The sequence below is a fragment of the Saccopteryx bilineata genome, chromosome 2, assembly GCF_036850765.1.
Source record: "Saccopteryx bilineata isolate mSacBil1 chromosome 2, mSacBil1_pri_phased_curated, whole genome shotgun sequence".
In the NCBI taxonomy this organism is placed as follows: domain Eukaryota; kingdom Metazoa; phylum Chordata; class Mammalia; order Chiroptera; family Emballonuridae; genus Saccopteryx; species Saccopteryx bilineata.
Window position 1 is genome coordinate 18,731,092 of NC_089491.1, and position 13,057 is coordinate 18,744,148.

General features: G+C 52.9%; 1 protein-coding gene across 1 annotated transcript in view; it reads right to left on the minus strand.

Moving 5' to 3' along the window:
• Nucleotides 1-13,057, minus strand: part of PAPPA (pappalysin 1) — a 242,666-nt gene that overhangs the window by 39,918 nt on the left and 189,691 nt on the right. Inside the window, exons 16-17 of the mRNA XM_066256394.1 lie at nucleotides 9,377-9,587; nucleotides 8,590-8,761 (exon numbers count right to left, since the gene is read on the minus strand). Coding sequence (XP_066112491.1) covers nucleotides 8,590-8,761; nucleotides 9,377-9,587 — 383 coding nt within the window. The remainder of the gene's footprint in view (nucleotides 1-8,589; nucleotides 8,762-9,376; nucleotides 9,588-13,057) is intronic.

The following is a 13,057-nucleotide window of genomic DNA, read 5'->3' on the forward strand; positions in this document are numbered from 1 at the left end:
ACCCAACAGCTCCAAAACAAAGCTATTGGTCATACCTCCATTTTACAGCCGGGGAAACTGAGGGAGGACTCGGTGTGGGAAGGAGCTGCCTCACAGCTTCCCAGAGAGCCTAATTCCCAGGCTCCCAAAGGCCCAATTTCATTCTCTTTCAGAGATTTCAATCAGAGAGATTTAGTTTGCTGGCTTTTTTTGTTGTTCTGTTTTGTTTTGTTTTTTAACTAAGAAGGTAGGAGCCGAAATGCACCTGCTCGTACAGCGAGGAAGAGCGTGGGTCCTGCAGCTGATCGCGAGAGGCGGGCACACACCGCGCTCGCTTCCTCTCCGCCAGTGAGAAACAGCCCACGCCAGGGCTCTGCTCTGTGCTAACTCAGCCACCGGGGCCCAGCCGAGTAGCTGGTCCTTGCAGGGCTTTCTTTCCCTCCTTTGTTTTTCTTTCCTTCCTTCCTTTGGCATCATTCTGTTCCATTCCAGTCATAAGGGCACCACGAGGGTGCCCTCCCTCAACTCTTAAATAAGCAACACTCAGGTCCTCAATCTCCGCTGTGTGGTAGGCACAAGCAGCCTGCGGGCCCGGCCCCTTCTGCGAACGCCCCTTCAATGTCTAAGCTGCCAACAGAGTCCAGCTCTGTAGAAATGGCAGAACTGCCTCTGAATTCAAGGACCTCTTCTTCATGCCCATTCTGTGCCCAGCTCCGTGGGGATCCCGATGGAAAGCAAGCCAGTATCTGTCCCAGTGAGCCGGGGAAAAGTCAGCTATGTCAGCAGCGAGCCATGGCAGGGGGACTGTGTTTGGTGACAGGGCTGGGTGTACACAGGAACAGTCTCTGGTTGTGAGAGGGCAAAGCAGGGAAGGCTTCATAGAAGAGGTGATATATGGAACCGCATTTTCAAGGAAGCGTAAAATCACAGGCAGAACGGGTGGAAGGACATTTTTAGAAGGCCAATGGGCATGTGCAAATACAGGGACGTTCTGCTAGCAGCAGAGAGCCCCTTAACCCCACCGGGCTTGTGACCCCAAGGAGAAAATGGGTGGTGGAGACTGAGCTGGTAATGCCAATAAGGGGTGGGACCGTCAATGTCAGCTTACATGTGGACTTTGCCCCTTGGAAACGGAGAACCATGCATGGTTTATGCACGGGGGTGGGGGTGGGGGTGGGGGGGGTCCGTCTACCTGAGAACAGGCTGGCTCTTCTGCGTCTCTTTCAAGCTTAGGATAGGGAGAGACTGTATGGAGGCCAGAGGAGCTGACCGTGGCAGCAGACTGCGGAATGGCTCGCGTGCCCTTCAGCTTCCACTGAAGCTCCTGTGTGCGGACCCCAGAGCACGCCTCCCACCCCGATCTTAACTCTGTCTTACTCTCCTGCTTGCCGCTCCCTGCAACACCATCACCAACCTTGGACTTCAGCTTAAATTGCCTGCATTCTCGAGCCGGCTCACCATGCCATGCTTCTGTGCTTGCCGTCCTCTGTCTGTCGAGTCCTCTGCCTCTTGCCCATATATATATATACATCATCTGGCACGAGCCGTCCTGTCCTAATGGCGCCCCGATTCTGCAGAGCACACTCTTTAAAGGTGTCTGGCGTGCATCACCTCTTTACCATCTGTCCCCTCTAGATGGTGAGCTCCTCGAGACCCAGGAAGGTGCCCTCATCCTGTGTACGGGCCTCAGGGCCTTCCGCAATGCGTAGTGGGGTCCTGGCCCTCGGTTCATTCACTCATCACTCGGTAGACCTCTTTATTCTTTCAAGAACTATTTGTTTAGCAAAAGGTGGGGGAGATAGATGGAAAGTTACGGAATGAATCTTTTTAATTCACGAAGATAAATGGATGTGTGGATGAGGCAATAAGTGAGTAGCTGAGTAAATGGAAAAGAGAGTGAGTGAGGAAAAGGATGAAATGAGTATGTGCAGGAGGAAATGAACAAACTATCTAAAAGGGCTGACGCAGGCTGAAGCTCCCCTGTCTGGGAAAACAGCTGCAAGGAGAAAGGATTCAGGAGAGAGAGGGAGTCCCTGGCCGGGGCCTCTCCCAGGCCAGCACGTGGAGGGCCCGATGGCAGTGGAAGCCTCTGTCCATGGGAGAAGGGTAGCCCATCCTGAGCTCACAGCTGCGGGATGACTTGCTCAGTCCACCCTGAGATGTTCTGTGTGAGCTCAGGATAAGTCTTAGAGGCTTCCTGTGGCTTCACAGAACCCGGACTCTCCCTCCCAGAGCCCCAGGCTCCAGGCCCCATGATTCCACTGGGCCCCCAGGGGAGTAGGAAATTGACCCCAATTTCCTGAAGCCTTGGCCTGAGGCTGTGATGCGTTTGGCCTCCAGCCCCTGAAGGGCTGCAGACCTCAGCACTACGCGAGCCAGGGCCAGGGCTGGCGGGGGGAGCTCCGCTTGCAGCACGGAGTGTGTTAGATAGAACAGGCTGGAATCTGCTCAGGGAGTTTCAAACTGGGAAGGGTGCGCTGTAAAAGGTGGGAGCGTGTGGGCACTGGTCTCGCTGTCTCCAGTGTCTCTCCCTCCTGCCCAGCTCATCGGGCACTTTGTCCTGTCGCCTAAATCCGCTTTAAAAGGTTCCTTCTGCTGCGATGCCATAGCCTTCCAAAGGAGGCAGGCTCGTAGGCCGGCAGTCCAGGGCTTCCACGATGGAGCCCAGACAGCACGCGGGCCCCGTCCCTTGCTGCACGCACGTCCTTCCTCCTGGCCTGCGGTCTCTGGGCCTCCTCTGCATGCTTCTCTTGCTTCCCACCGCCACACCTCTGCCGTGCTCTCTGCTCAGTAGACTTTCTGGAGCTAACTCTTGGTGGACTCAGGGCTTGCCCAACCACCTGGTGAGGATGAGCGGATCCTGGATGTTGGGTCCAGTTGGACCATGGAAGACCTGACATTGCTCATCTGATCTGGGAAGGCCAAAGCCCACTGGTGTACCTGGCTACAAATGCAGTTTTGTCACTAAGGTGCAATCTCTCACGGGAGGGCTGAGCGTCCCTCGGCACCAGTTTGCCTCTCTGTGCCTGTGCACCTGTCTGCAAAGAAAGCCAGCTGTGCCCTCTCAAATGCTCCTCAGGCCCACAGGTCCACAGAGAGCTGAAGGCTTAGAGTAATCATAGGATCAAATACCCATGATGTGCCGTGTGTTTTCCACACATCTTAACAATGAGGTCAAGCAGAAATTATGTCCCTTTTACAGATGGGGAAACTAAGGCTCAGCTAGGAAGTGAAAAAGTAGGTTTGGAAATGATGCTTGTATAATGGTTAGGGGCATGAACATAAGGCAAAGCGCCTAGATTCAAACTCCGTCTCTACCACGTCCTGCTGTGTCCCTTCACTTCCCATGACTCAGGGTCCTCCACTGTTGAACGGGCATGGCGTCCATGACCCGAGAATCATCATGAGGACAGTGCGAGTCAGAGTACGGGAAGCAGTCAGACATACACGTCGGGCTGAGAGTTCACTAAGCCCTGTAACCACTCCGCTACACCATCTCTAAGGGTAAGAAGGCAGGATCAACCCAATCATCACCCACGCTTTAGAAATGACAGCGGCGAGAATAGGGGGGCAACGTGCCCGGTCCTGTTAGTGGCCGAGGCCAGGATCAGGTCTCTTGACTGTAAGCCTCTGTGACTTCACTACCATGGAGGCAGAGGAGGGGAGGTGATGAGAGATGGAGAATGAGACTTCATCTACTCAGCAGGAAAACAAAAAAAAAAGTAAGCAAAATAATGGTCTAGAGAAATGTGGCTGCATCAGGGCAAGGCAGGACCAGGAAGTGCCGTGCGGGCTTTAAATAGTTAAGCTTCGGAGGCAGCCTGACCTGGTAACGGGAACCTCAGTCCTCCCCCGTCCACCTTTCCCTCCGTGGACCACAGCTCCCTCCTCCACACAATGGGGCAGTAATGCCAGATAATGTGGAATTTAAATGAAGTCGTCTCTGCAAAGCACGGAGCCCAGCCACGGTCGTGGTGTAAATGCTCAATACATTGCAGCTGCTGTTAATTAGTAATTAGCTGCCTCTGTTCCCTGTCAATGGCCTCACATGCATGTGTTTCCTCCAAGTTAGGTACAGAACGGGCAGAAAAATGTGGCTTGCGTGATGACGTGGTTAGGAGAGCTGAGACTTGAAGGTCTGACTCTGCTGGTAATTTCCTGTGTGACTTGGGGTAAGCGCCTTCCCTTCTCTGGGCTCCAGTGGCACCATATATAAAGTAAGTGGGTGGCAGCAGGGGGGTTCTGTCATCCTGCCCACTGCTAACATCACATGGGTCTGTGCTGTTTCTGACTTCCTCTAGGAAGCCTTGGGTGCTTGGGGAAGCACTTGACCCCCTGAAAATGGGATGCACCTGCTTGCAGAGACACTGTATATGAGAGCTATGCTGTGTCCACAGCAGAACCCAGAAGGGCAGGGCCAGCCACATGCCACCAGTGGCTGGAGGCTTTTACAGCCTCCCTCTGTGACCATGTCACAAACTAAGTGCATATGGAGCCCGCTGCCATCCTCCCTCCCTTGCTCCTTCCTGCTGAGTTGCCGAAACCCAACCTGAAGCGCGTGGCTTTGGACACACAGCACTTTCAGCCTTGTCCTCTCCTGCTCTAGCCTCTGTGCACGCACCCCCCGCAGACCCTGTCCCCATCCCTAGGTGGCCTGCTCCTGTGATCGCAGACAGAGCCCCACAGTATTTACAAGAGCTGAGCCTGAATTATCACCTCGGACAGCTCAGCAGCATCTGAGCTGGATTAATGCTGAGACAATTAGCACTTCTCCGGTCACCTGGGGAGGAGTCCCTGCCTTTGCCACTGGCCTGCCCTGGATGTGCCTAGAGGCAGAGGGAAGAGCAAGGCGGTGCCTCAGTCACCTCCACCTACTAACTCGCAACTGTAGGCCAGCGCTTGGCCTTCCGAGCCTCCCTTCCTCACCTGTCAAATGGGCAGACCTGGGGTTTTGTTTTCAAAGCTCCCCCCCTCCCACACACACACAAAGGTTCTCAAAATAAGGGAAAGTCTTCAACACCAGTTTAGTATCCAGGAAACACTTAAAAATAAGAAAGCTGTTCTTATTAAGGTTCTTTGTCTTGGTTTACAAGGATAATACTATACATTCCAGAGCTGAACGGCCCAACAGGGCAGCCACTATACAAATGTGGCTGTTTATGTTTAAATTTGAGCTGTTCAGAATCACAGACAATGTCGCATTTCACTGCTCGGTCACTCTAGCCACATTTCAGGGGCCCCCTCGCCTCATGTGGCTAGTGGCCGCCGGATTGCAGAGCACAGAGAGGGAACATTCTCACCACTACACCAAGTTCTACCAGAGAGCGCTCGTCTGCAGAATCTGTGTAGTCTACAGGTTTCCTTGAGCGAGGGATCGGGTTTCCCGATGGGTCGTACTGACCTCCCCACCCCACACCCTGGTCTCTCATGCGAGATGGGTGCCCCCTCCTCTGACTTTCTGGGGCTGACTTTCAAGCCGTTGCCTTTGTGTTTTAGTTCTGTCGGAGCCCACAGAGAGCAGCAGGGATTATCCCCACTAGAAGTGACCGGAAAGGCAGGGTGTGCCTTCCCCAGGGCAGCCGTGGATGGCGGAGTGGGTTGTATATGGCATGATTCCAGGCAGTGCTCGTGGACAGACACTGCTTTTTTTTTTTTTTTTTGTACGAATAAACTCTCAGGGTAGCAGGTATTACGCCACCGCCGCCACCCATGGTAGGTATAAAGACACTGACGCGTCACATGTTAAATAACTTGCCCAGGTTTTCCAGCTAGTAGGTGGTGGAGCCAGGATTCGAACTCGGACGTGAGATCCAGCCTGGTCCTGGCTCCCCAGGAATCCGTCAATTGGAGGTTTTATTGGTTAATTTGCGTTTAGTGGCGGTGAGAGAGAGAGAGTGCAACTCCCCGACAACGACCTCCGTCCTCTCTGCCAGGATCTGGAACTGGTTTGGAAGGCAAGGCCTCCCGGCTCCGTACGAGCTGTTTGACTCGAGGCGCTCTGGGCCGTGCGTCTCTGCGTGTTTACAGGCAGTGAGAGGGGATCTGAGGTGAATACTAGACTTGGCTCTCCGTCCCCTGGTCTGAGGGCAGAGGAAATTCATTCGCAGTACAAACTAGAAACGTCAATTGTATTAGGAGCCCATTTGGCACGCGCCCCCTCATTCTGCGAGCCGGTAAGCAATACCCTGCTCCTCTGCGTCTAGCCTCTCCGCCAGCTGCCAAGCAGGACTGCGCGAGTCGTCTGATAAATTTACATTTTCCTCTCCTTTAGATACAAACTGGCCATGAAAGGTACTTGGCAAGCTCCAGGCAGACTGGGTTTCAGTTTGATAACATGACCACGGCCAGAATATTATTTGGCTCAGTAGTCGGGGTAACTGTTAGCAACACTTTTATGTAAGGGAGCGAGGGGGGAAGTCGGTCGGCCTGCGTAAGGCCGTGGTGATCTCGGGGCTGCGCTTGCTCCAGCACCTCCTTCTGCTTCCCTGGAAGTCAAGGACGGGGTAGGGCTCCGGGACACACATATCCGTGAGCTGGCACTAGCAAGGATTTTCAGGTAGCACCTGTTGGATCAGTCTGTCCACAGTTGAGGGGCACCTGGGTTCTGATTCTGCTCGGGCGACCCCCGCTGTGTCATCGTGGATGGTTCGAGTGACTTCTCTCTTAGAGTTCTGAACTAGAAAATGAGGAGATCGGCCTGGATGGTCACTGCTGCTCTGCCCCGCCCTGTCATTTACTGAGCCCCGCTGAGGTGCCTGGCACTGTCCCCAGTGCTGAAAACACGGGGGATGATTAAATATGTGGTCACAGATGTCACATCCTGGAGTGGGAGGTGTAGGGGGTGGTGTATAAAATGAATTTCAGTGCGCTGTGTCCAGTGCTGTGAGGGGGGACCCTGAGGAAGGTCACTGAGCCCAACAGTGGAGGAACATCAAGAACAGGTTCCTGGCGGAAGGGGTGCAGCTGGAAAGGGAGAGATTGCAGAGGTGAGATCAGTGTTCCTGGTGATGGAGGAAAGGTATCAACTGTCACCCTGAGGAGTTGGGATTCTACCCTAAGGGAAAGGGGAGTTGCTGGATCACAAGGGCTTAAAGCTGGGGATCTGTTTTTCTTCTCCTCCTTCTCCTTCTTCTTCTTTTCCAAGTGAGAGAAAGGGAGATAGACAGACTCTTGCATGTACCCTGACCAGGATCCGACCAGGATCCACTCAGCAACCCCTGTCTGGGGCCATGCTCACAACTGAGCTATTTTTAGCACCTGAGGCAGAGGTTCCGTGGAGCCATCTTCAGGGCCCAGGGCCAATGTGCTTGAACCAATCGAGACATGACTGTGAGAGGTGAAGAGAGAGAGAGAAAGGAGAAGCCAGAGGGTGAGGGATGGAGAAGCAAATGGGTGCTTCTCCTATATGTCCTGACCAAGAATCAAACCCAGGACATACACATGCCAGGCCAATGCCCTACCACTGAGCCACTGGCCAGGGCCACCAGAGAGCTGTCTTGATCAGATTTATACTCTAAACAAACCACACTGGCTGAAATGTGGACACCACAATGAAGAAAGACCAGAGCATAGAAGCAGGGAGATGATCAGAAAGCTGTATGGTGGCCCAGGAAAGAGATCTGATCTTGGTGGCCTAAGTTAGGGTGGTGGCATAAAAGGTGAGAACTTCAGATGTCTTGGAGGAAGAACAGGTAGGACTTGGTAACTGCTGGGAGGCAGTGAGAATGGTGGTTGGCAGGGCCTGGCATTGGGTACCCAACAATAAAGACGAATGAGGACTGCCTGAGGGTGCAACCTGCACTCAGCCCAGCTGGCAGACCCCTGGCCTCCCCTGGATGAAGACCCTTGCACCCCTGTGAGACACGGGGTTTGGGGTTTGACCCTAGTGGGTTGGGTCTGTCAAGGTGGAGTTCCTTATGGATTTTTCTTTTCTTTGGAGCCAGCCTGGCTTCCCATTCTTGATTCCCTACATGTCTTACTGGGTGGTGCAGGGGTGCTTTGTGTAAGGATCAAGGAAAATTAATTCACAGAACTCTAGCAGAGTCAGGCAAGAGTACTGGGCTTTCTCTCCATTACATGTGGATTAAGATAAAAGGCAATCCCTGCCATCTCCTTCTCTTCTCCCATTTCCATAATTTTCTCAGAACTGTACCTCTAGTCTACATATGATTTCCTTTTTCTTGATGCTTCAGGAGCCAAGTGAGGTCTTCAGATAGTGGTAGTCTTGTGACTTTAACTACTTCAGGGACCAATACAGTGGTGATGGTGGCAGAAGGTTGACATAACAACCTTGGTCACTCCTATCAGAGTAACTTAGCTTTGATTGAATTTATATACTGATATTCCATATATGATTTCCTTCATCAAAGCTAAGAATCTCTGAACAAATAAAATATGGGATTATAGGGGAGAAAACAAGGCTCACGAAGATGACGAAGAAAGACCATTAGAACCTAGTGTCTTAACTTCTGCATTGGTCTATTGCTATTATACAAATCTGGCATCTGCAGAAGCCTCTCCTGGAGGCGTGGTTCTTGACATACAGCTCGGTACTCGGTAAGCAGACAGGAGATGGGCCAACGTACTGATCTCAAGTTTAAGAAGCCTTACCTGGGTGGTGTCGCTGTCTGCACACTTGATCCTACACTCGCTGTTGAACCGGAAGCCATCGGTGCACTGGTAGAGCCCATGGAATTTTGGTGGAGGTGGGTCACAAGTCACAGGGACGCAAGCTCCCTCCTGCCAGCTGCCATCTTGGGTACACTGCGTCTTGAAGGCCCTTCTTCAAGGAAGAGAGAAGAGACATCTCAAGGACCAGACGGCTAGACCCATGCTCTACCGAAACACCCCTATGCCTCTCATTTCCCTTCCCACTCCTGGCCCCCCCCCCCTGAGCTGTTGGGTGATGGGGGGGGGAGCTTTCATGCATAGAACTCCTTCAACAGGGGCAAGCGAGAGTTCCAGAGCTCATCGTACTTACATGTGCATTAAAATAAAAGCCAAGCTGTGCTACCCTTGCCTTCTCCCTTGCTTCCAGGGTGCCGATTGGTGCCGACACTGATGACATTAGCACCCACCATTTACTGAGCAAGTACTACAGACCGGGCACTGTGCAAGCACTTTTCCTGTGCTTCCTCATTTATTCTTCTCAATACCCTACTATAACTCCTATTATCACCTTCATCTTATTGTTCAAATATAGAGGCCCAGAGAAGAGAAGTCACTTGCATGAGGTCACACAGCCAGGAGGCAGTTCTTAACACAGTCCTTTGAGATTCCCATAACACTGAATGGGTTTTGCTTCCAGCAAAGAAATGAGCCCTTCCTTCTAATCAGACAACCAGATGCGCCTCTCCCGTTCCCCGGAACCTGTGAGCTTGTTTGCAGGCGCACTTACTTCTTCGACTTCCGAGAGGAGCCGGGCACGTGGTATCCAGGTTTGCACTTGTACTTGCAGAAAGAGCCCACCTTGTGCTTGTTCTCTCGGCACCGGGTGGTCTGGAGGTCCGCGTTGGGCACCGGGGGCGGAGCCAGGCACATGAGCTCACACAGGGCCTCTGGGAAGGACCACAGCCCGTCCTCCATGCAGGTCAGCAGGCTGTTGTTGCCTGGAAACAACAGACAGGCAAGGTTAGCAGATGAGGGTCTCTCTCTGAGAGCCACGCTAACTCAAGGGGCTGCCGGGATGGAAGCCGACCTGAAGAAACAGAGGGTCTTCTGCGTGTCATTCCAGACCCTTGAACTTACGACCCTGGGAACCCAGGGAGATCAAGAGAGCCTCCGTGAAGGAGACGCAGCTTGGGGAGTGACATACTCCAGATCCACGGCAAATTGAGATTCCAAGCTCCCAACTGCTGCTCCCGAACGTCCTGACTGTTTAGGAAAGAGAACTTCACGCTCCTACTTGCTTTGCCAGGTGGACATCTGAGTCCAGGGATAAAAGCACTTGCCTTCTAATAACTGATAGAGTAAGCTCCAGCAGAATCTGCCGAGAGCTCTGATAGCAGCGTGCCGTGTGAGCCGGAGCAGCCGCTCGGCCGCAGGCTCTGCGCCGCTGTAGGGATCCTAGCTCCCCTCAAGCCTGGAAGGGCCGGTGTCGTGGTATCCGACGGTCTTTCTCTTCAGGCTCCAGTGCGCGTGCACTTTTGCCAAAGCAGCTGAGAGAGCAGCACGCCCCCCCCCCCCACCCTGCAGCCCATGTCAGCTCTCCCAGACGTGCTGATTGACACCGGGAAGCTGGCCTGACCGGGGACATCGCAAATCAAAGTGAAACGCAGGGAGTCCAGCTTCTCCCCGCCAGGTCGAATATTATCCATGCAGACTGCCCCCAAACCTCCCCAAGACGATTAGAGATGGACCTCCAACTTGGGTTTCTCAACCAAATTCTCCCCTTCTGGGTTATCAGGGAATGGTGTTGACAGCCAGGGCGGGAAGCCTGAGGGAGGCTCTGGGGTTTGGGGATGGGAAGGTCCGAGTTGAAGGTTGGGAGGGTGGAGAGATAGGGACGGAGCTGGAGTCTGCTATGCACGGGGGGCTCTGATGTGTGACCTCCTGGATCCTCACAGCGGTTCCCGTCTTATGACACTTTGTATTTGGAACTACAGGCTCAGAGAGGGAAGTGGCTAGGCCAAGTTCTCCTTGTGAGGAAAAGGCCAAACTGGAGTTTAAGCCTAATTCTGTGTAGCTATGAGGCGGTTACTGTTTCCAATGGACAGTCTGCTATCCATGCTCGGCAGAGCCCGTATCCTCTGTGCTGAGAGACACATCCCAACGTCCCACCTGCGGAAAGAGAACGACCGCTCCTGCCTTTCGTGGTGATGAGAAGACAGAATGCAACAACAGGGACCGTGTCCAGAAAAAAATGCTGCTGAATTTCTTAATTTGATTCTTTCCCTCCCTCCGTGCCTTCCTTCCTTCTCTCCTTTCTCTCCTGCCTCCTAGCCCTTGGCCTACTTCAGTAGACCCGAGAGGACCAAGTGAGTCGCACAGAAGCCAGCAACAAACATCCATACGGCGCATACGATATGCCAGCGACAGTTGCATGTGCCGGGACGAACAAAACTGAAAAAACAAACCAACCAACCTCCCACTCGGACCTCTTGGCGCTTATACTGTCCCTGGATGGGGAGGAACAGAGTACATCACCACAGCAGAAGTGAGTGACTCAGTGTGCTAAAAGGCGGCAAGCTCCGCGGAGGGGGTGGAGCGGGAACCAGGAGGAAGAGGCGGGGCTGTGCGACTTCATGTAAGCCCCTCCCCCCCGCCCCCCATCACTGTGGGAGTGATTCATCCGGTGAGCACAAGACAGCTTAGTGTCTGTAACTCCCCCGGAGGACCCCATGTTGATAAACTGTGATACTGCAAAAACAAACTACAGATATTTCTACAGCAAGTAAAAGGAGTGGAGGGTGTGGAAGGATGATTCATTTGGCGTCCACAGAAGCAGAGGCTTCCAGATCATCAGAGAGGACAACCGGCCTGCTCGCGTTCGCATTGCCTTTGTGACTGGGGCAGCAGTTTGGGGTGCCCGGATGTCGCAAAGGCTTGAGGGAAGAGGGGTTCTAAAGGATCTGGGGGGGGGGAACATCCTCTCTGAATTCCCCAAGAAGGAGAAAATATCCGTGGAGAAAGCGTGGGGACTCTTAAGAAATCTAGCGTATCTACTATGCAAATCATGAACGGCTGCAGTGAAAGTGGAAGTTCCTCTCTGGCAAGATAAGTAAGAACTGCAAAATGTTAATCAAGAGCGAGAAAAAAAAATGCAAAGCAGAAATGTAAATGCTGGGTGAGGGTAAACAGGCATGAACTTCACAGCCCAGGCAGGAACTGGTGGTTCAGGACCATGGACATGCCCCTGCCCCACATCAAACAGAATCCGGGAGCTGCAGAATCAGCATCTCCGGGCCCAGCGGCAGCCGCGACTGTGCAGGCCGCTTTGAAGAGAGTAGGGGATAGCCATGCCCTCCATGCCCGCCTGGCCTTGGCCCTGACCACTGTGCCCTGAAGGACGTTTACTGTCCCTGCAGCCCCATCTACGTAGGAGGCCCTTCACTCTGGTCATGGCTGTATGCTCCGCCCTCACGCGGCCCCGAGGTGTGAGTCACCCTGTAAGTAGCGTTCAACCAGGGATGGTGTTGGCGGATTTACCTGCCGGTTTCCAGAGGTGCAATGACAGGAATATTCTACCCTGGTTCCTAAGAGGGGCGGAGCTCTGGTAGCCCACAGGGGTAAATGGCTTTGGAAGAGACCCTTGAGACTGTGGTCACTTCCATGCCTCAGTTTCCTAGGGAGGCACTAGGCGCAGGGCACTGGGGAATGCATTTCTGAGCCTGGAGATCCTTGTGGATGGGAAGAGTGCCGATGTCAGCGACTGACTTTCAGAAAGTATGTGACCCTGACCTTTGTTGGTTCATCTTTCAAAACCAAGGCTGTAAAATTGGCCCAGCCTGTGTGTCTACTAATGCTGCTAAGGACATGTCAGTCTCGAATGACTATGAAAATAATTACATACTGTCAAAAGAGCTGTACCTGACTTTATTATTTTATTTATTATCTCTTTTTAAGACTTTATTCATTTTAGAGAGGAGAGAGAGAGAGACAGAGAGAGAGAGAAAAGGGAGGAGGAGCAGGAAGCATTAACTCCCATATGTGCCTTGACCGAGCAAGCCCAGGGTTTCGAACTGGTGAGCTCAGCGTTTCAGGTTGACACTTTATCCACTGCACCTCCACAGGTCAGGCTTACTATTTTATTTAAAAGATTATACAGAAGACCGCATCTCCTTGGGAGTAAGCGCCTTTAAGATGAACATTAACCTGGAGCAAGTACAGGAGGGAAGCCCAGAGGGTGTGAGGTCTGCCTCGCTTTGTGCCCTGCCTGTGCTGCAGGCATTGCCCACATCCCGAGGGCAGGCAATGCGTCCTCTCCATTCTTTTATTTCTAGAACGTAGCTTCATGCCAAGCACATAGTAGGTCCTCAATATTCATTTGTTAAGTGCATGAAAGATTATGAATCTATGTGTGACCTTGAACAAGTCGACTACCCTCTCTGGCCCTAGAACAACGGCTGTCTGGGAGTTG